Source organism: Pagrus major, chromosome 24 (genome assembly GCF_040436345.1).
Source record: "Pagrus major chromosome 24, Pma_NU_1.0".
NCBI classification, from domain to species: Eukaryota; Metazoa; Chordata; class Actinopteri; order Spariformes; family Sparidae; genus Pagrus; species Pagrus major.
In genome coordinates this window covers 5912713-5935428 of record NC_133238.1, presented here as the reverse complement: position 1 = coordinate 5935428, position 22716 = coordinate 5912713, and the positions used below count along the sequence as shown (strand labels likewise).

The 22716-nt window shown below is 40.8% G+C and overlaps 1 protein-coding gene across 1 annotated transcript in view; it reads right to left on the bottom strand.

Annotated features, from left to right (window-relative positions):
* prkx (protein kinase X-linked) overlaps window positions 1-22716 on the bottom strand; it is a 44869-nt gene that overhangs the window by 7463 nt on the left and 14690 nt on the right. Inside the window, exons 3-5 of the mRNA XM_073462471.1 lie at window positions 21692-21955; window positions 13077-13196; window positions 6101-6196 (exon numbers count right to left, since the gene is read on the bottom strand). Coding sequence (XP_073318572.1) covers window positions 6101-6196; window positions 13077-13196; window positions 21692-21955 — 480 coding nt within the window. The remainder of the gene's footprint in view (window positions 1-6100; window positions 6197-13076; window positions 13197-21691; window positions 21956-22716) is intronic.

Here is a 22716-nt window from a genome sequence, read left to right as displayed (position 1 = left end):
CAGCTCCCTCACCCAGATGTGAAGGAACTCAGAGATGTCCTGTACTCCGCCATCATCGAAAGCAAGTCTCTCACAGCTCACAACAAGTCTCTGATGACTGAGATTGGCCAGCTGAAAAAGAGCCCGGTCAAACTGAGCCAGCTACAGAAAGAGCTGACTGAGAAGGAAGACGCTCTAGAAAGGGCCAGAACCACCGCCCGTGTGATGGCTTGGTCATCAGAGCAGTGGAGGAGCAGATGTGATGCTCTGGAGAAGAGCCTTGCCTCCAACTCCACCTCATCCCAGCTGCAGGTATGCTGCCTCAGATCATCACTTTACTTCACAATAATCACCTGTTGGATTCTAACAGCTTGTGTTGGACTGCTTCAGAATCAGCTTTGTTTATGTAAAGTAAAATTAAACTACCGCTTCTCTTTTTTCAGGTGCTCACCACTGACTTAAACAAACAGGGGCAGGTGGTGACTAGCTTGCAGGTGGAAGTGACCCAGCTCCAAGTGAAGCTGGACCACAAAGTCCAACTCCTCCAGAGAGCAGAATCTGCTTTTTTTATGTAAAGTAAAAAAAAAAAAAAATACTGTTTTTCTCTTTTCAGGAGCTCAACTCCAAATTAACGGGGCAGGATCAGATGGTGGCAAACAGCCAGGTGGAGGTGGCCCAGCTCCAAGTGAAGCTGGACCACAAAGACCATGCTGCTGCTACAGAAGGCCATCAGGAAAAGGCGGTCCATCACCAAGACCTATGTGGACACCCTGGACCTGCTGGCTCAGACAGAGCAAGAGCTAAAGAGGAGCAGGCGTGATGCTCAGGAGGAGAGCCTTGTGTCCACGTCTGCCCAGCTGCAGGTACGCTGCATCAGATCATCACTTTACTTCACAATAGTCACCTGTTGGATTCTAACAGCTTGTGTTGGACTGCTTCAGAATCAGCTTTGTTTATGTAAAGTAAAAATAAAATACTGTTCTTTCCTTTTTTTTAACGGTCCAGGAGGAGGCAGAAAGTGAAAGAGGAGGAGGGGAAGATGGAGGAAGAGAGAGTAAAGGTGGAAAATGAGGCAGAGGAGATGAAGGAGAAGGGTGAAGCAAAGATGGAGTACAAACAACGTGAGCAGGAGCAGGAGATGAGGACGAGTGGTGAGAGAGAGGAGAGAATTACTGAAATGTTCAGTAGAGAGGAGGAACCTGCTGCTGGTTGGACTCAGGGGAGACATCATCATCCTCCTTCCCCCTAAAACCCCAACCTGCCTCCTACCCCTAACTACCTCACCCTCTCCTGTCTTCCCCTTCCCTACTTTGTACCCACATGTTAGCATGTCCACCCGGATGTTGTGTTTCCAACACAGTCAATCGGTCATTGAACACTTGAGTAAATGCTGATTATACATATTCACATTAAGACAAAAGCAAGGTGTTAGTGGGTATTCGTGGGTTTTTTGTCCAGTGTGAAAGGGGTATTGGTAAGGCACTCAATAGGCTGGAGGAGTTAATACCTCCACTAAGGAGGTTATGTTTTTTTGGTTGGTTGGTTAGTTGGTTGGTCAGCAGGATTACACTGGCTCTTGGCCCAGAATAGACAACATTAAATTTGGGTGTGGGTCCAGATAAAAGGTCAGGTCCATGATTTTTTTCTCACTATGTTAAATGCTAATTTCCCAGAGAATCATACATGGATCTTGATAAAAAGAAATCAGGTGGCGGGTATCTATGAGTGAGTACAATTTGATGTGGATCCTAGCTCTGCCCTATGGCAGAGCATTGTGACAATTAAGAATAGGGTTAGAGTTACCCATTTAAGTCCCTCTAACACATTCTTGTCAGCCCCCTGGGGAACCAAACACATCTAAGGAATAACATGCAGACTTCCCAGCACATAAAGACAGCAGAGGAAGGTGTCTAGGTGGTGCAGAGGGTATAAGGTCAGGTCAACACAATGTCAACATGTCTATAACAAGTCCTTAACAACCAACTAATTTTATGACTAATGTCTTACAAGACTTTAACTGCCAGGGTCACCCTGGGACAGTTCTCCAGTCTGATGCTCAGCAGCAGCTGCTGCTGGAGACACAGCAGTCTGCCTGCAGTCCTCTGCAAGGCCTTTCACTTCTTGATGGATGGGAGTGTGTGACGTGGAACTGTGTAAGAGTGATATAAATGGTGGAAATATTAAAAATCCTTCTGTCTGCTGGCTGCAAGATAGATGGCTTAACAGTAGGAAGCTGTGGCTTCGCTGAATTATCAGGGGAAGCAGTGTGTGTCTGGTCTCTCCGGGGCCACTGTGTCAGGACTGATTGAGTGAGTGGGTGCGTGTGTGTGTACACACTCACTCACTCACTCACACACAAACACACACACACACACACACACACACACACACACACTCAAAGTGTGCAGAGCCTGTAATCTTGCACATTCCTGCGCCCTCCAGCTGGTCTAATGGGCGGTGTGAGCGGTTGGGGAACCTGTCCAAATCAGCTGGGTGTGTCATTAGTGACTGCAGGTCAACCTGAAGCCCCTCTTTAGCTCCAGGGAGCTCATTGTCCCTGTGTTAAAGGGGACTGCAGCACTTAGAGACCCAATCGACAGCCAATGTGGCCCCACAATCGTTTGAAGTATTATGCTTTAATAGGCATTTAAATGGTGGTGGTGGTGGTTGGGGGAGACTGGTGGAGTGCGTCAGTGACTCTCAATAGGGAGTCTATCATTTCCTGACTGGCCACAGCTTATGAACATGTTCACCTGCAGGCCAGGTTTTGGTTTTAAATGGGCACCATGTGGCTAAAGTTAGGAGTCCTGGCACCACGGCTGGAGCTAAAGCTAAGGACATTCCGGTCATGTTCCTGGTTTGGCTTGTATATTCAGGGGAACTTTTTTGGGCCGATTTGAGCATTTTTTAGACTTAGTTTATTTAAATTTGATTAGTATTTTGATCAACAATAAACAACCAGAATATTTTAAGGATAGAGGGTGTCATACAGATGAAACCTCTTAAAACTTCCTGTTCCTCCCTGACGGGGCTCTAATCGGCCTGTGACGGGCCGTGCTCAGGCCTGAGGGAGTCCGTGACTGGATTGAGATCCCCCATAGTTAACGCGGAGCCGAATCGTAACACCCCTAAGCGCCATGTGTGGAAACCAGTTGCAATGGCTGAAGCATTACTTCAGTGTGAAATCAGCTGTTCTTACTGTATCATGGGCATACAGTATTTGACGTGTGTGAGAGAGTTTCGAAATCGATGTAGTCATTTCCAAATCCACAACATGTCTTTATCTAACAAAATATTCTGTTTCAATCAGTTTAATCACAAAAACAATATTTTCACTGTGGCAAAACAAAGTTTGCTCTCGGATTTCCACACGCATTAGAAATTACATTTATAAAACTACAATAACAAACAAAACAAAAAAAATGTTTTCAGCTCTTTTACTATAATAGTTTGTCCCATCCCCACATCATTAATTCCCCAGCTATATTACTTTACCTTCTATGCAGTACTGTTGAAAAACAAAAAGCTGAAGCATAATATTGATGACCTCATGATATGGTAAATAATCTTTAAATATGCTTGGTCCATGATCATATTTGTAATTGAATATTTCACTGGCCGTGGCTGGTTACAAGACGCATGAACTATTATGCTCAGGTGACACATTTTCAGTGGAAACTATTGTCATTGCGCTGTATAATTTTTCTGATATTTTTCATCAGAAATTCCTCACACAGTGGCGGATGATAAAAGAGGTGCAATCAGTTTCTAAAAGTGTGTTCACAAACATCCTCTGCATATCTTGGGAGGTGACAGAGGCCAAATACTTATTCAATAGACATCCCTCAGGTCTTCCAGCCCCCATGCTCATCTGGCGGCTGCAGGGCTGGTGAATCAACTTGAGAATTTTGTCCCACATTTTGTCAGCGTGCGTCTACAGACACAAAGAGCTCAGACAGATCTTGATAGCGAGAGCTGCCGCTCGCTCTCTAAACTCCGATCAAACTGTCTAAATCTGGTTGTGCAGATAACACATGAAGCAAGAATCTGTTACTACACTGCATTTTCATCCTCCAATATGCTATGAGGAACATTATTAGTCTAGCGCTTAGCTAAAATAGAGAAAGCTTGTGAACCGGAAGCCCCCGCCATTTTGTTTATGTACTATGAAAGTGGAGGCTACAAAAATTCTAACGAAACTGTGAAACAAGTCGGTGGGGGGAAATGTTTCACTTCTCTTGGCGGAACAGCTTGGGAGATGATGGGAGGCATGGTGGTGACATGCAGCGAGAGACGACGGGTTGGGCTCCAACCCTGGGCTTCTGCAGAGTGTCTGTATATAGGCTGCACGCTCTACAAACTGAGCTACTGGGGTGTGTCAGTGAGAGACATTTTAATCAGAGCAGAAAGATCTTCATTGACTGATTTCACACTAAATAAATAGACGTTCATGACGGAATAAACAAATGGTCCATTTCAGAATAATATACGTATAGTATATTCTCGAATTATAACTATTGATGCATTAATGTGTTCAGAACTTTAGGGCTGCAGCAGGTAGAGGATGAACTAATTTTAACAACTGTTTATACTGCTGGGTGGCTTAACCTATAATAATATAACCTAGCTACAACTTTAGATTAAGTATAAATTAAGTAAGTAAAGTAAAGTAACCAGTTGGGCTAACGCTTACTAAACTAACTAAAGCTTTAAAATAAATGTAGTGGGATAAAAGTAATATTTGCCACTGAGATGTAATGGGGTAGAATAATATGTTTTAGGTTTAAAGGGCATATATGCTGTATATGTTTTTTGTGAGGGAAGCGCCATCTCATGGTGACACCCTGCAATTGAATGAATGGCCGTGTTTACAGTGGAATCTAGGCAGACTTTTGTGTGAACTCGGGGTGTTGATTATTGATTAGTCGACTACACGATGAAATGTTGCTACTCTCATTAGTCAGCACCTGTCAGTTAAACTTACTATTATTATCCAGTAAATATTTAAATTACATATTGATATAATTTGTACTGAAATTTAATTTCTTCCTGGTCAAATGTTGCTTCATAAAAAACAGGCATTAGGTAAATTATTGCCTTTAAGATGTAATACACATAATATGAGCTTAACCTTGTAGATTCAATTGTGTTACATTTTTACTTTTTGTTTTCTTATTTTTAGACGTTTATAACTTGACTGATTGAATTCAAAATTGATTGTTAATATGTTCAACAACACAAGAAGTTTGGCTTTTGGTCCAGGTGATCAGGTGACTATTGCAGCCCTAGTGGCCTACCAGGAGACTATGCTCATCAAGAAAAAACAAGCAAATAATCAAAACACCAATCATCCTAGAAGCAGGGTGCGGAGGGAGTTTGTGTTCTACACTGTTGATGGAAAAATAACCAAAAAGGATGAGGCTTTGTAAAAAGGAGCCATCTTATTCTAAAACCACAACGTATCTGTGGACTCACCTGCTATCTGCAACCCAAGTGAAAGCAGAAACAAATGGAGCAACATCAAATGCTTACTTTTCACCCACTCATCCTCAGGAGGCAGAAACATATATGAAGGCCCTCACTGATAAGATGGCAATCCTTATGTGGCATTTTTTCAGGAGAAGGTTGTTAAGATAATGACAGAGCTAAAGCCATTGTTTTGCACGGGCAAATATAAAGACTATAAGGCCATAGAAAGCAAAAATACAGTGACTTTCATCGCCTAGGTCAGAAAGAGCGATGGTGACATCGCCAGGGAGACGAGAGAGATTTTCAACTCAAAGCCCTTTCTCTGGGCAGCCGCCTGCTGCCACAGACGCTTGCTCCTCATTGGGAACAAAAAACGCTGGCACTATGGACATATGTGGACACACAAATAGGTCATGGAATGATACTATCACACTACTGCACGACTCTGCTGCTAATCGCCGCAACGCCTGGTTCTGTCTGAATGAAACACTGTCTGCAGGGAGGCGCGAAAAATTATGCAAGACTTTTTGAGTGACAACTCGAGCACAAACAAAGAAATTAAGGATTAATGTATGCCAAAAGTACACACACATATACACACACACACAGATTCCTGTTGTAATTTGACGCCGGCCTGGTGTCAGGAGCTTACTTGACATAGAAATCCAGATGGCGTGGGAATTCCAGTTTTCCGGCCAGGATCTTCTGATAGATTCCAAACGGATTGTCATCAAAGAACGGCGGGTACCTGTGGAGAGAAATAAATGTCATCTCCAGCCTGCTCCTCTGAAGCTGCACACACACTGTCACAGTGAGCAAACCCAATTTGTGCTCTGCAAAAACAGCATGATGCAAGGAACAGGTAAGGTGGGCAAGAGCTTACACACAATCACCTGGATAAGTTTGAACAAAATGGAGGAGAGGTCACCATTTAGAGTCTGGGGGCTATGACGACGTTGTGCTGTAGACAGAGCAGCCGTTGTTCACAGCTGTTTTGAAGATTCAGTGTGTGTGTTAGTGTTTCTACCACCCACAGGCCCTCTGCTGCTGCACTGCACTCCACTAAATGCTTCCCCAGCTCTCCTGTTCTTCCCTCTGCTCCAGCCTGGACAAGTCATTACCCACAAATTACATAATGGGACCAGCCTCTAAATGCATTACGCACGGGGCAGACAGGCGCATAATCGCACCAGTTTGTCACACGCCACTTGCCTTCCGAGTGAAAAGCTCCAGAGTCAGGAGACTGTGGGATGGGGGCGTCTGGAAGCGCCACAGACTCCGCTCATGTGTTTTTTGTTTTTCTTCTCCAAAACTGGTGCTGTAATAGGTGGAAAATCTGGGTCACTGAGGCAAAATGGGAGGAGGATAACATGATACGACCATTTCGTAACTTAAATGGTTTGTTTAAGAGGAGACAATATTAATAATAATAGTAAAGGGGCTGCTGTGGGACTTAAGGTGGAAACTTTTTACTTCAGAATGACTCTGAATTTGTTGTTGAGTGGATGGTAAAGGTATAAAAATATGGATTTAAACTACTATTGACATCCTGTGAAAAACTGTATCCATCAACCAAAATATCACATTAATTATCACATATGTGTTAGAGAGGAAAATTCAATTTTGGTCTTTTGCCATTAGACATTTCATTCACAAGATGTAAATGCATGATGAGTGCTGACCACTTTGAGTGCTTTTATTATTCCAACTAACAGTCTGAATCAAGGTTTTATACTCAATGTTTTTTCAATAATGAGTGCTTTAAACAGCCCTTTCCAGTTCAGTGGGGAGCACTGAAAAATGAATGACTTTCGTTGAAAGCAAAAATGGTTTGGTCACATAATTGTCAGCAGAGGGCTTCACTGACATACAGTTATCACAACAGACAGTGCACATTTACATGAACACTGCACAGGTATATGCACAAAGATCCGTCTAGTGTGTGTATTTTACTGTAATTTATCTATTTATTGCAGTATTTTGTTATTTTGTATTCCAACTCCTACCTTGTGCTGCTACTTTTTGTGTCGTATCGTTTTGCACACTGATTGTTTCCCCTCTGCTGCTGTGCCAAATTGAATTTCTCCTACAGGTGATCAATGGAGGTACATCTTATCTTATCTTAACAGATTAGTCACTGAAATAAGACAACACCATCTTTTAGAAAATGCAGGCTTTTTATTCTTAATATGTGCTACATTTGTCTAACTTCAGTTTCTGTTTTATTGATTTTGCATGGATGTGACTTGTAGCACCTGAGAGTCGGGGCTCTATAAAAACAACAGTACCAAAGAGGATCTTTTACAGCTTCTGTACTCAAAGCTTAAAGAGGCTAAGCTTTTTAGGTATGATATTTATCCTCTAGGCATGTGGCCTGCTCACATATAAGACAAATAACTTTAATGTGTTTGTTTTGGATGTGCCAAAGTCAATTTGGTGTCTAATAAAGTTCTATTCTATTCTTTACAATTCTGTTATCTGGTTTGAGTATTACTGTGCCCTTGAGGCAGGGCTCCAGACTAACTTTTCCCACTAGTAGCACTGGGGCTCTCTACAGACAATCTTAGGTGCACCAGCTCAGAATTTAGAAGCAACACGTGTAACAAAACACATGGCTGTATCGTCACTATGGTGCATTGTTTGTACACTATGACAATCTGGTCATGGTCACTTTTCGCCCACGCCCAGGCAATATCTCACATCCTCTTCCTCTCTTTAGGGGAGAGGGTGTCAGATTGGGTTTCGTAAGTAGAGGCACAAACCTGGTATGTATTGAGGAAATGGATCAGTGTTTTGTTTTCTTTTGAGATCTTTTGAGCAAAACGTTACAAGTGGTAACGCTGTTCCTGGTGTTTCACATGATAAACAATGATGGTTTTAAAAAAACAAAATCACAGGGGATTTTCAAGTTCCACAGGTGCTCCTTGTATTGAACTTTGGTTGCACTGTCTCCAAAACTGCTCACAAATGCGACTTAATGGTGGCAGCCCGGAGCCCCGCCTGACGATGATTAGGAATCTGATGGTCTCTCCCCAACCTCCACTGTCACACTACAATAAAAGGCTAAGATTTCCAGCTGTACTTAAGAAATATTAAAGCCACTCATTCAAAACTGTCTGATTTTCGTGCCCCTTAGTAATAGTTAGAAAAAAAACACCTTGGTAAACACACCAGGCTGCACCAATTTTCACTCGGATGATTAGGCTTGTCTCAAGGATCCTCTGATTTCAGAAACCCCTGCTGTCGGGGAGTGCCGTTGCCATTAGGGGATCAAGGGGCATCCACATCATTGCCAAGTCCCAAGGTTTCCCAGCAGAACATTGCATTGCAACAAGATGATCAACGGTACTCACATCACCTGTCAGTAGTGTTATGTTGTGGCTGATCGGTGTATAAATTCACATGAATATGAAGATGTAAAAGATTATGTTCTGATTATTATTCTGGTTGTACTAAGCTTCTTAAATATATTTTGTTAGAATGATCTCAGGTTAAGAATCTTCAACTATTTATTTTTCTTATTAAAATAATTTTATTTTCTTTGTGCAAAATTGAGTAGCAAATTTGTAAAGTGCTTTCAAGACAGAAAAGACGTGTTTAATTTTATCTTTGAGCGTGCTGAACTTTGTTGCTTCAGCCTCTGTTTCAATGTCACAACCTTCAGTTCAGACTGATCATGCTGAAAGTGTTACAGAAATGTCCAAATCCAACCAAGTAGGACTGCTGTCGGGACTTTTCCAAAGTCACCTGACACAAGAGACGATCATGTGAAACTGCTATCATATTTATGTGAGGAAAAGATGGACAAAAAGTCACAGACAGTCATGGGACATACTGAGAATACTTATACTCCTTAGGGACGTAAAACTCGTAGAAAACAAAATTATCAGGGCATCGTTTATTCCACTTTTGTATCATGAGTAAAATGATCTTTAGTGTGACTATTGAAAAGGTATCACATATGTTAGAGGAAGGAGTCCCAGTATCACATAGTGTGTCAGTCAGAACTACTGCAGACACTTTGACTTTGTGGGTGGCAGTCTGGTGTGATAGGACAGAGTGTTTCACCAGGCTGATGCTTCACTGAAATGAGCTGTGTGAGGACTGTCCAGGGAGCCAAGGAGAGGTAAGAGATGGGAAAAGGGTCAATTTCATTTTTATGGAGCCAATCCAGAAAATGGAGCAGGGTAATAGACACACTTTAATTAGAATTCCAAAGTGGGATTCGCCTTCACATTAAAATATTTCTTGATGCAACTGATTTCCAAATTTAGCATGAAGGCGACACTGAGCCAAACACTCAGGCCACTGAGACTGAGTGAACCGAACAAGTTGTCATGGCTTTCCTACAAACTGAAGCAGGTCTTTGTCTTGGGGGTAAAGACAACGTACAGGAGGCAGATTTTCAGGATGAGAGGAGCTAGACTTCATACACACATCCACATGTACAACTCCATATACACACAGGATGATTGGTTTCCATTAAGACCAGAAATCTGGCCCTGAAGGCAGGATTATGGAAGGAAGACCCATTCTCTTTCTCCCACTCTCACTTGGCTTCCTCCCTTGGAGGCCCTGACCCTTCGCTCAATGTTTTTTCAACTTGTGCTTCACCCCAGAGGAGGATGATCTACCACTGCTGACTTTTTCAGAAGTAGCCGCTACATTCTTGGATCAGGACCCCTGACGAACAGCTACACAATATGGCAAGATGAAGAGAGCTCTTTGTCTGGGGGGCCTTATAATGGTCCCCCTCCCTGGACATGTCTGCTGATGTGCTAAGGGCAGCACAGCAGCATGCAGTCTCTGTCAGGACTGCAATACTTCAAAGCCTGCACTGATGAATGCTGGGAGAAGGTCACATTCCTGACACAAACTCAAAGCCACCTAGTTTCTCCTACACGGATATGAAGCACATGGATTTAGGGGTGACGGTAAGCCGGGCTCACACAGGTAACATTTCAGTGGGACTAGAGAAAGGTGCTCCACATTAGTTAAAGCAGTGGTCAATCACTGGTTCTCTACAGGAATAACTATTTAAACTAAAGGGACGTTTAATCAAATTTCATACAATAACCATCTGAAATATTATTAAATATTAAATATTAAATATTTATCAAATAAACAAATCACATTTTCAGTTTTATTCTTAAGTGTCTCTGGGGTTTCTGCACCCACAACAATTCAATGGTGTTGAACAGAACTTGTTTAGAACTTGTTGTAGTGCTTAAAATTACTTTTAAATAAGACTGTCAGTCTGCACGTGGCTCTGTGGGGTCGTACTTCAGGACAGCAGTGCTTTGAACTAAAGGCTAAAGGTTAGTCTTGTTGGCCACATAAAATCTTCACTATTCAATATTCTAGATTAACAACAGATCTATCAAAATAATTATGTGTAATATGAAAGTCAATGTTCATAGTGATGAAAACAGAATCATCACCAACTCTGCAGGTATCAGCCCTACAGAGCTTTTTAGGCTTTTTTGGCTCATTGTTTTGGTTTTAAAGCCAGCAGCTTTATTGTGTTGGCTCGCATTCAGCCTAATTTCCAACAGCTGTTTCCAGTGAAAAACTCGCAAACAGATGCAAATTTGAGTGTGTTTGACTTTTAAATGTACAGTCATACTGATAACATTTTTATGTGGACAAATATTTTTCTAAGAATAAGACATCTGCAGAGCTTATAGAAAGGTCCAGAACAAAAGTATCTATTTTCCTTAAGAACATTATCATAAATGTGAATCAATAATTTTCAAATATTTGTCGGGTCCAAAGCGATTGTTTGTTCGTCTCTGTGTAAGAATTCTGACGGTGGTTCCAGGTTCTAACAAGGTTTGTCAGCCAGTAGTGTAACGCCATTGGAATCACGTGGTATCTGTGTTTCGTCAGCGATCAAAAGTCTTGGTAGTTGCTGGTTTGTGGAAAAAAACATAAGAATGGCTCAGTTCTACAATATGCACCCAGCATACTGTACTGCCCTCACGTTATCTAGCTAGCGTTAGCAACTTTAAGGTTTGCTAGCTAGCATTAGCAATGTTAGCAACATTAGCTAGTGCACAAACTGGCAGCTACATGAAAGATGATTCAAACAACAGCGGTACTGTAACATGAATGCAATGGACGTGGGGAGATGCAAAGCCACATTTAGTAGCTGAACGTTATCAATAACATCTTCAAGTTCAAAAGTATGATTAAAAGTCATTTAATACATATATTTACATTCATGTTTAAACTGTCTATGATGGGTTTACGATCATCTGCCCGGCTGATTATCAGAACCAATATTCAGCAGTTTTCTGATTATTAGAGTGTTTTTTAATCCAATTGCTGATAAAAGAAATTATTTTAAAATGTGCTACTTTGGCTCTGATGCAGCATGTAATCTGCAAAGTAACTTAAGTTATCAAATAAGTATATAAAGTAAAAGGTACAATATTTGCCTCCAAAATGTAGTGGAGTGGAAGATAGATAAGGATAAACTAGCAGAAGAGATACTCAAGTAAAGTACATCAAAACTGTACTTATTGTACAGTACTTCAGTAAATGTACAGGTAAATATACCACTAGAGGGCGTTGTTTCCTGTACTGTAAGAATAATTCTTTTATGTATATTGGGTGAACTGGCCCTTTAAGGAGGGTTTCACAGGAGAAGGTAAGTGCTCTACATACCGCATCATAGGCAAGCGATTTTTGAGAGGAAACAGAATACTTGCATTTTATGTTTACTTTATGTATGAAAAGAGTCACATATAAAAATGAAAGTTCTTAAATGTTGCCAAAATTACCAAGGAGTTCAGGCTGGGCCATGGTAGTTGGTTTAAACCATTAACGTCTCAATCATAGAATATCACCTGGTGTGTCGCTTGTCCCAGTCAATGTTTAAGTCAGTCTCACCTGCAGGCCTGTTCTCTCACAATGCCAATAATGCACAGACATTATTATTCATCGCGACTGACTCAGAACAATAGAATGAAGCAGAGTGCTTTCTAACAGGGATCAGTGTCATTGTTCTTCATCTACAACAATGATTCCCATTCACAGATTAATTTGTTGCAGCTCTGCAGTATCCAATAAGCACACAATGAATAGATTTCCCACACTGAGACAATAACAGCAATATGATTAATTGAATAATTCCTTCGTTGCAAGAACACAGGCTCCTCCACTGCTCTGTACTCTCACTCACATTTACTTGCAGGGCTGTTAGGTTGGATTGCATCACTAGTGTACAGGTGTTATTGTGTCATTTTGCTTTGTTTTGAGAGATGATCATCAGGTTAATTCCAGTCACGTGGAGACTTGCTCAAAGCGTTCATTGTCTGTGCTTCACAGAGGGAGATTTTCACCTGTGTGTGTGCTTTGTTTTTGTGTGTGTGAAGTTAGAACATGAGAAATTCTTTCTGCAGACATTCCTCTGATCTCTCAGAGACCCCACCCCCCTCTCCCTCAACAACACCACACAATTCGAGATAAACTGTCTTTACTTTTCAAATGGCCTGTAATCTGATTGCTCTTTAACAGCGGTGATGTTCAGCGCTGCTTAACTTCAGTTGCTCTGGTGGAGGAGAGCGCCCCCTGGTGCTTAAAATGGGTGGAGTGTGGTATATACTGTAAACTTCAGCACTTACCCAGCCAGCATTTCAAAGATGAGGATGCCCAGAGCCCACCAGTCCACCGCTCGGCCGTGACCTTTGCTTTGGATGACTTCAGGAGCCAGGTACTCAGGAGTGCCACACAGAGTCCAGGTCCTGATCGCACAGAGAAGGACAAAGGGTTAAATGTTGTACCTCTATTTCCAAGAGGCTTCATCTATTATTTATGAGCCATATGTTTGAGGTTGTGCTTAAATGATTTGTCGATTAATCCATTGGTCAACTGAGCATTATTAGCGAGTATTTTAACAACCAGTAAATCATTAAGGCAATTTATCCGGATGCCCTGTTAGCTGTTAGTGTGTTAGTGGGCGCCCCATTCCTGAAGGCTGAGTAAAGTTATTTATCAAGCACAAATCAAACATTCTGTGTTGCAACTTCTCCGATGTGACGATTAGACTCTCATAAACTGAATATCTTTGGGTTTAAGACAGTTGAAATTGACATGATTAATGTATTAACCATTAGTTACAGATATTACTCGTGTATGTATGCTCATGTCACTTCATTAAGAATATTATATTATTAGTATTAATATATTATTATTATATATTTCCAGAAGCTGGAACAATAAAATGTTTGGCATTGTTAAAGATAAAATGACATAAAAAGCAGTAATGATTTTGCACTCGTGGTTTTTTGTATGCGATTAACACAATATTTGAGTACTTTCAAACAGAAAGCAAATATTAAATGGTGAAAAAGTGACATCATTGTTTTTTCAAGGCAAGGTTGATTTTTCTCGCCGTGAATGAAGGCATCAACCAATCTTATTGTGCGATCATATGACAATGGTAGACCTGTTGATTGTTTGTCATCACATTGTATGATACAACAAAGGGCACAAAATTATTAAGACAATGTGGAAAAGGTGATTTGGGATGAGTAACCTGTGCTCCCTGCACAGACAGACTGATTGGTATGTGGGATTTACTGACGAGGAACTGAAGCAGTTATATCCATCTCTGCTCTCTACAAATCCACCAAGCTACTGGGATAAAAACAGTCATTCTACCTTGCAGAACATGGGTGTTGCTGGTCTACTGCTGCCTCGATCGGCTATTTTTAATATTTCTCTGTTTCAGTACTCATTTTCCACAGTATCGATACTGATACCAGCTGTGCTTTCCCGCTCTCTCTTCTCTCCGACAGCAAGTTCACACACACACACACCGCTGCAGTGCCCATTTAGACCTGCCTCCTCACACCCAATTACCTTAAATCCTGCTCTGCTTATCACACGAAGTTAGAAATTTCAGTATTGTGGCAACACTATTTGAGTTTTAACTCACTAATACATGTTAATGGACCGCACCACACCAGCCTGGACCAGAGCTCCCAACACAGGCAGCTGAAACAAGTGAATGCGACCTCTCTCTATGTATCAACAATCAATCAGTGCTGCAGTACTGAGACCCTCGGGTGCCCTCTTGAAGCTCTGCAAGCTGGCGCTGTTTTTCTGTGTGTCCTGCTTGGTCTGCAGAACGTCTCATTTTAAAAGGGGCATTAAAAAAGGTGCAATATGTAAGAAATTTTATTTAAAAAAATAAAAAACTAAAGAAAATGATCAACTGAATGTGAGGAAGTGATTTTTGACGTCATGTCAAAAATTTGTTGTAATACCACTCCGAACACCCAGTCCGGACCAGTAGCTGCGCGGCTAACAGAGCTAACTACTAAAACGGCAGCTACATTTTGCGGGAGTTAACGGCAACTAAGGCGATATGCTGCTCTCAAATTTGTTTGTCGCACATATTCAAGAGGTGGCAAATTCTTACATATTACTGTGTCACAAATTCACATGTTGTAGTATACAACAGCAAATTTGCTTTGCTGCCAATGTAAATAGTTTTGATGTGTCATATACACAGGCGAGTATTTTGCATATGTGTTTGTCTGTGTAGAGGCCTTTAATCCGTCTTGTTTTCAATATACTGACACTCGTATTTAGGACATTTCTGAAATAGGGAAAGCACTGCCAGAAATAAGTGCAATTATCTTTAAATGATTTGGAAATATGAGCAATTTAAAAATTGTATCAACATTGTAAAAAGTAGGTTGCTCTAATGTTCAGAACCTCCTTTCTGCCTATGTAAACATATAGGGTCACGTTGTGAGCGTTTTGAGCCACTACTCTCTGACACATGATAAATGATAGCCTCTGCTCGCTCTGTATCTGTACATTACACACCGTTTGTAAAAAGAAAGTCTCCAATTGCACGGGGAAGATGACCCCTGTAGGTACAGTGAGCCTTCCATGCCACCTGACCCAGCTGTGTCATATTTTATAGTACTATGAGGATATGGGAGCTCTGTGTGGATACAGCAGTAATAGATCTGGAGGTGTCAGTCTGTATTGGCGAGGCGACCACAGGATGAAAGTGTAATGAGGGCTAGAGTCCAAATACAAGTACAGGACAATAAGTGAAGGATGCCTGTCGAGCGTGAACAATAACAGGAAGTCTAAAGCAGATTATTTGCCTCTGGCTGACAGAGCAGCTGACTGACACTTTGTGCATGTGTAACAAACATGCACGGTGTTCTCTGTGAAATCCACTTGTCCTCTGATGAAGAGCACTTGGCCCGCCGCCAGCCTTTCATCGTCTGTCACCGATATCACCTGGGTAATGACCTCTTTCGGCCAGTTGCCATGGCGACAGTAATTTGTATGGAAATGATGTTGGTCCTGATGGTGGATGAGGAGGCTGCTGACGATGGGGGAGTAAAGCGTGGGGTATGGAGGAGGCGTGTTCGCGGTGGGAAGAAGACACACGTGCTGTTGATCTTCAGGGCGGCATGTGTCATCATAAAGAGCCTCCGGTTGAAATGTGTTGGTGAGTTTGTCTGCCAGCAGGGGACACTGTGGCAGCACATGGAGCACTGGGCTGTGATGATGCTCCATGACATCCTGAACAGGGAAAAGTACAAGAGAGCTTGTGGCAATGAGGCGGTTGTCTTCCTATCCCAGGCTATTCTGCTGCCCTCCATTTATATAAGTGAGTCACTTGCACATCAGAGAGGTATCTACTTCCCCATCTGTTTTGCTCTCCCAGTCTGGGGGAAAATGTAATCTTACTCCATTATGTTTACATGTCAGCGGGGGTCAACGCAGCGCTGGGTGAAACGCTTGGGAGAAACACTGCAGTAAGTGAGGCTGCAGTGCAGATATAAAGCCGTCTTTTCTCCTCTACAGTGCATCTTTTCAATTCTGCCGAGGTCGCCGGGAGGCCTCGCCCACTGGATATCTAATTCACACTAAATGACATCAGTCGGGGGAAGTTTGTCCTTCAGTGGCACTGCCAGGGGTTTCTTGGAGTTGGGAGGATACCCTCAAATTCCCAGAAGAAAATATGAGCTTTTCAAGGACATTGAACACACAAAGGACATGAGCAGGATGGCTTTTCCTCATTCCTTTTATATTTATTTGAACACAGTTAATAGATGTCAGCATCAACTAACAATTTAATCATGTAATGAGGGAATGGGCCAAACTAATTAAATAAAAAAAGAGAAAATATTATGTTTTTACCCAATCAGGCAAAAAGAAAGAGCTTAAGGATTCATATGCGCCAAAGAAACGACTTCCTGCCTCCCTCTCTCCAACAGCTCTGTGTCTCATGTGTGTCTTTGTAGTCTTGACACGATGAATCATACAAATAGGTTTTGAGGAGAACTTTAAACCCTTACTACTTTCTCACATCGGCATACCTAACCGGCTGCTGGTGCTGTAAGATTCCCAATTCCCACGACTTCCAATCCCACCATCAGAAACTCCATCAGGAAGGGGTTTCAGGTGCTATTAGACAATCCAAGAAGCAAGTCCTTTTAGACATATTGAGGGCAGGGATTCAGTCTCTGAAGTGAGGGCTCCTTTGGTGGGACAGTGAGACACTGATAGTCAAGCTAATCAGATGCCAAAACACTGCACAGCAATTTGTTTTAATCACAGACAGAGGACAACTCTGGAAAGGTCACAGGGAAAACCGCTTTTAACTTTCATCTCGACGATCACAGCATTCATGTTAAAAGTAATCAACCACAAATGTGCATTTGCATTTATTTGATTGGCTGATTTCAAGCAACTTCTTATGAATTAAATTATACTAAATTAGTTATTGAAGTTTGAATTACCTCCACCAAGGAGGTTATGTTTGTTTGTTTGGGTTTTCAGCAGGATTACACAAAAACTACCAAATAGATTTCCACAAAACTTGGATAGAAGATGGGCCCAGACATTGCAAGATGTTTTTCAACATTTCTCAGGGAATAATGCACGGATCTTGATGAAAAAAATCAGACATATTTAGGTGGCTGGCATCTGTGATCAATTTGATGCAGATCCTAAAAAAAATCCTGATCTAGCAATACTGTAACAAATAGGGATAGAAACCTGCAACTACTGTCGCCAATGTGCAGCTTAGATAATGGGGATTCAAAAAGACCAACAGATCTTTCATAGTTATAGAAGCATATGCAAACGGATATGAGGGATATTGGTTCACATCCAGATCTGTGGGGAGAGTAAACTAGACTACGCTCAGCAGCTGAACATTTTGAAAACATTTTAAACCGTATACCAAATAGATCTGCGTTCAATAAACGTCTGGTGCTGAGCACAGTCCTGACCTGTAAAAACTGTATAATTGGACGTGGTAAATAAAACAAACATTCTGATTTTAGCATGTCATAATAATTTATAAAAACACAGTGAACTACAAAATCAAACTCAAATGACCACAGAACTAATGAAATCACGTAGGACTAGTACAATGATCCAAACAAGTAAAATCTAAAATCTTTTTATCAACCTATTATTATAAAAGTCAAAGATTAAGTAAAAATGAAAAAAAAAATCATTTTGAGTAACAGACCTGTTTGACATCTCAAGAGCCCTCAAATTCAGCTCGTGGCTAATTAGACGGGCCTTAACCAGCGGGTGAGAGCCAGTAGTGAATAGCCAAATCGCAAAAAAACATTTTCATTAAAAAAAAGTGCAAAAAGCTGTTATGGAGAAATATGGTTGATTGTTGAGTCTCATTCCCAGGTTGTCAAAATACAGACACTGTTGGGTTTTGGTAGGTCAGGCCGGCCACCAACCCAAACCATCAGTATTTGATGACCTGGGAATGAGACTCAACAATCGACTATCTTACATATTGCACTTTTAATATCACAATATTGATTTCCACTAATGACTCAGCCCTTGTTATGACCCTCTGATGTAAAATGTTTTATGTTAGGAGCATTTCTAAACTCTTCAACCACTAATTTCCTGTAAATGAAAGAACAGGTTCAAGTCTTTAAAGAAAGGAGAAAGTTTCTGTCTCCTAAACTGAAACTGATGCAACCAGTCGAAAATCAATACAAAGTGTAACTGTGCCCTGAGAATGAATCCTGAGGAACAGGATGACCTCCAGACTACACCAAGCCCTAGATGTGTTTCTTCCAAGTTCAATTCCAAGTTGAATCAGGATTTTCCACCCAATCCACACTGTACAAATAGAAGATAAATCTAAGTGTAGCTTGCTCAGCGCAGCCTGTGAGAGCATGTACAGTATGAGCTCAGATGTACAGTGTGGACTGACAGCTGCTTTATCATTCACCTCCTACTGACAATCAATCAGACATCAAACACCGTGAACTGAGAGCGGAGCATCCCCAACTGTCATTCAGAGCAGCCACACACACTCCAGGAAGATATGAGAGAGAAGGCAATTGTACCAAAACACAAAGAAATAAAGAAGTTTTAAGGAACAAGTATCAAAAAAAGATGCAATTCATAAACACTTGAAAAGTTCTGATGGAAACTAGAGGTGTGGAAGTTTCTCGATTATAAGATGCATCGTGATGTAGAAATCATCTGCAAGCAATAAAAAAACTTGCCAAGTATGTTTTTAAACTGACCTCTCAGGGCACATGTTGGATTTTAAGAACTTGCTGGGAAGCACAAATTGGACAAGACCCACGCTGAGCATGACTTCTGCCTAACAACAATTATTAATCACGTTAGTTATTTTCACCTGAAGCTAACATCTGCAGCCATAAATAATAACTGTTACAGCAAGCCCAGCTAATCAGCCACGATCTGAGGAGGCGCTTCCAACTTACCATTCAACTCTGAGAGAGGTGTGCAGCAGAGTCATTGAAAGCCTTATCTTAAAGCTGCCATGTGAAAACAATATTATTGTAGATTACAACAAACGTGTAAGGCACTGCAGATGGATAAATGTTTTGTTTTTGTAATGTTTATGTATTGAAAAGATGCAGCTTTTATTTTGTAGACTGCTGTAGTCTGATTATTGGAAGGACTTTCTGAATAAAAGGTGAATTTAAATGATGAAAAGAAGCCATGTGCAGTAATATAGATCACTGAGATGCATCGATAATCATTTTGCATTCGAATTGTTGACAGTTGAATTGTAATCAAATCGAATCTTGAGGCCAGTGAAGATTCACACCTCTAATTGAAACAACTGTAACCCAGTAGCATATCATTTGTACATATGCTTAATTACATAACTGTGCAGGTCATTTTCCTTGTTGGTCTAATGTCTGAGTAAACGCTAGAATCACACTGACATAAATGTCACGACAGCAGTCTGATGAGGTCAAAACTGTGACGAGTTTAAACAAAACTGTCACACTAACACAAAGGCTGCAGTACCACAATGTTATACATAGGAGATAATGCAGATTAAATGCACATCTTGTTCCACAAACTTCAATGTATAAATGTATGACAGACTTCATTATAATGTCTCCTATACAAAGAAAATAAAACCAGTTAAAATGGCTCTGTGGAACTTCTGTATTGTGCTGGAAGTCGCTCGTTAGTTTATGTAAGCAGACTCCATTTCTAAACTAATGTTAGCTACTGTTGCTCTCTATTAGCAGAGTGGAGAGAGGCTCTGAGATGAGGCACTCGAGAACGTGCATAAAGTCACATCCTTTGGACTCAAACTTTACGTAACATTACAATCTGCTCACATACAGCCAATAAAAATGACTACAAGTAAATTGCTCCAAATTGTTACTTTGAGCCCCTTTAATTAACTATGAAACATTTCATTAGCCAACTGAGACAACTCTTGTCTTAAAAAAGTCATTTTAAAAAGTACGCAGTGAGTATGTGAGTTTTATATACATGACACTAGCGAATAGAACTTAACTTAAAGTTAAGTTACTTAATGTCCATCTATGCTTGTGCACTGGCAAACTTGATCTAATAAATGATGTCTGGTTATGTCTGAGTAGAGGATAAAGCCATATTGGATTTTTATATAATGGACACCTCTGAATGACAAAAGACCATCACTTTAATAGACAGATGTTTGAAAAGGGCTTAACTATAAGCTCTGCAGTAAGGGCAATGATCCCATGTGTTTAAGGTTAATAGAACCCTTTTTATTTAAATATTATTTGTTAAATGAAGATTTCCCTCTCATCTGCAAATCAATAGGGCTACAGCTAACATTTATTTTCATAATCTATTAATCTGCCGATTAGTTTCATGATCAATCAGTTTATTGTTTAGTCGATAAAATGTCCAAAAATTGTTACAGTCAAGAATCTGGAACCAGGAATTGTTGACATTTTGCTTGAAAAGGGACTCGAACGATTCATCAATTATCAAAATATTAGACTATTATTTTTCTATTGGTCGACTAATCAATTAATTAGCATCGTTGCAGCTCTACAAATCATGTAAAATCATGAGTCTGATACTCCTCATGCTATTTTTAAGATTTCTTGTATGACTGAAATTTAGGCATGCAGCTAAACATAAATAATCTCAACAGCTTATCAATGAATCTGTTGATTATTTCTTTGAAAAATTAAGCATTTAGAAGTTTAGTCTCTAAATTGTCAGAAATTAGTGAACAATACTAATCACAAGGTCCTAGTGCCAAAGACAATTAGCACTGATTGACCTGAATGTGACTCTGTCCTGGGAATTACCAATGTTATTCGGTCGGCACCCTTAAAAATACTAAGTTCATTACCCAACTGGTAATGGCTGGTACCAAGTTTATATTATGAAGAAGTTGTTATTAGCTCCTTAAAGGACCTATTTGAAGGATGTATGAGAAGTTGATTTTTCAGTCTCATTCCATCACGTCAAATAATGACGCTCTGTGTTGCCGACTCGTAAAAAACTGATGATTTGGGATTAAAGGGCGGGTCAGCCGCCATCCCAAAGCGTCAGTTTTTAAAGAATTGTGAGTGTTTTTTTTTTACAAATCGGATCTTTAAAAGTATACATTAACAGATTACATCCAGTCTTCCAAATCCAGATTGAGAACAAACAAATTGAGATTTAAAACTAACTCTGGGCAGCTCTTTTCACTCAGGCCTCTCAGACTTAGAACTGACTTGTCTGAGCTCAGACTGAAAATCAATCACCTCTTAAATTCATTCTTAAACTCCATAGATGCAGAAAACGTATTACCCGATTTTTGTTATCTCTTTTCTGAATATCTCCCCTTGCTTATACTCTATTCACCGTCAATTTGATTAGTTTCAGCTCATTTTAACTTCCTTATAAATCACTCTGTAATTGCAGTTATCAAAATCAACGCTATTTCTATCACCTGTCAGAGAGCTTCTTAGCGAAGCCGAAGTCGGTCAGGCGGATGTGTCCTTCACTGTCCAGCAGGATGTTCTCAGGCTTCAGGTCGCGGTAGACGATTTCTTTGGAGTGGAGGTACTCGATGGCGCATACAATCTCAGAGGTATAGAAGAGGCCAGTGAGGTTGCTGAAGCGCCCACGGCTGCGTAGGTAGCTAAACAGCTCACCGCCTGGCACGTAGTCCATCAGCATGTAGAGGAAGCGCTCATCGTGGTAGGTCCAAAACCTGAGAAATAACAGGACACAAACGTAAAATAACATGGAGACGGTTATATTAAAGTCTTTTTAGGAAAAAAACAGAACACTGAGTTGCTTTTCAGTCCGCAGTTGTCCAATGTGTCCATCGGAAGGTAAAAGTGTTAAAGTACTGTCTGACGGGTTGAGGAAATCAGATAAAATGAGAGGCTGTATCAGTCTCTGGCTCTTTTATCCCCCAGTGTGGTTTGGAGCAGTGTGCAACAACTATTTCAGCGGGAAGGGCACTTCAGAGGAATAAAAACAAGAGAGCACTGTCACTGATGAAGATGGAGGAGGCTCCAGTGTTTTCCATAAGTGCTGGCTGCTGGCCACAGAGACGATTACTGACTCTTTCTTACACTGCTATTTTATCTCCACACTTCCCTTTTGCTTTTTACTGCTTTCTCATGCTATAACCTCAATTTATTTCAAAATAATACGATAGTGCATATACAACCTTGTGCATATTTTATGTTGTCAATCAACAATCATCAGATAACTGTTCAAAATCCACACCATTAAGTCTTTTTTATGATGCTTTTTGTTTACTTGAATCCTTATTTACAATAGATTAGTAACCAACCGATAAAAAGGCCAGCTAATATTAGCTCAATGCAGAAAAATTCTAGTAAGTACATAAATGTCAAAGATATGTTTGAGGTCAACTGGAAACTCAGTTTCATAGTTTGGCCACCACAGAGCACTGACTACTGAAGTGCATTCTTACACTGTAAAATGTGTCACTCCCAA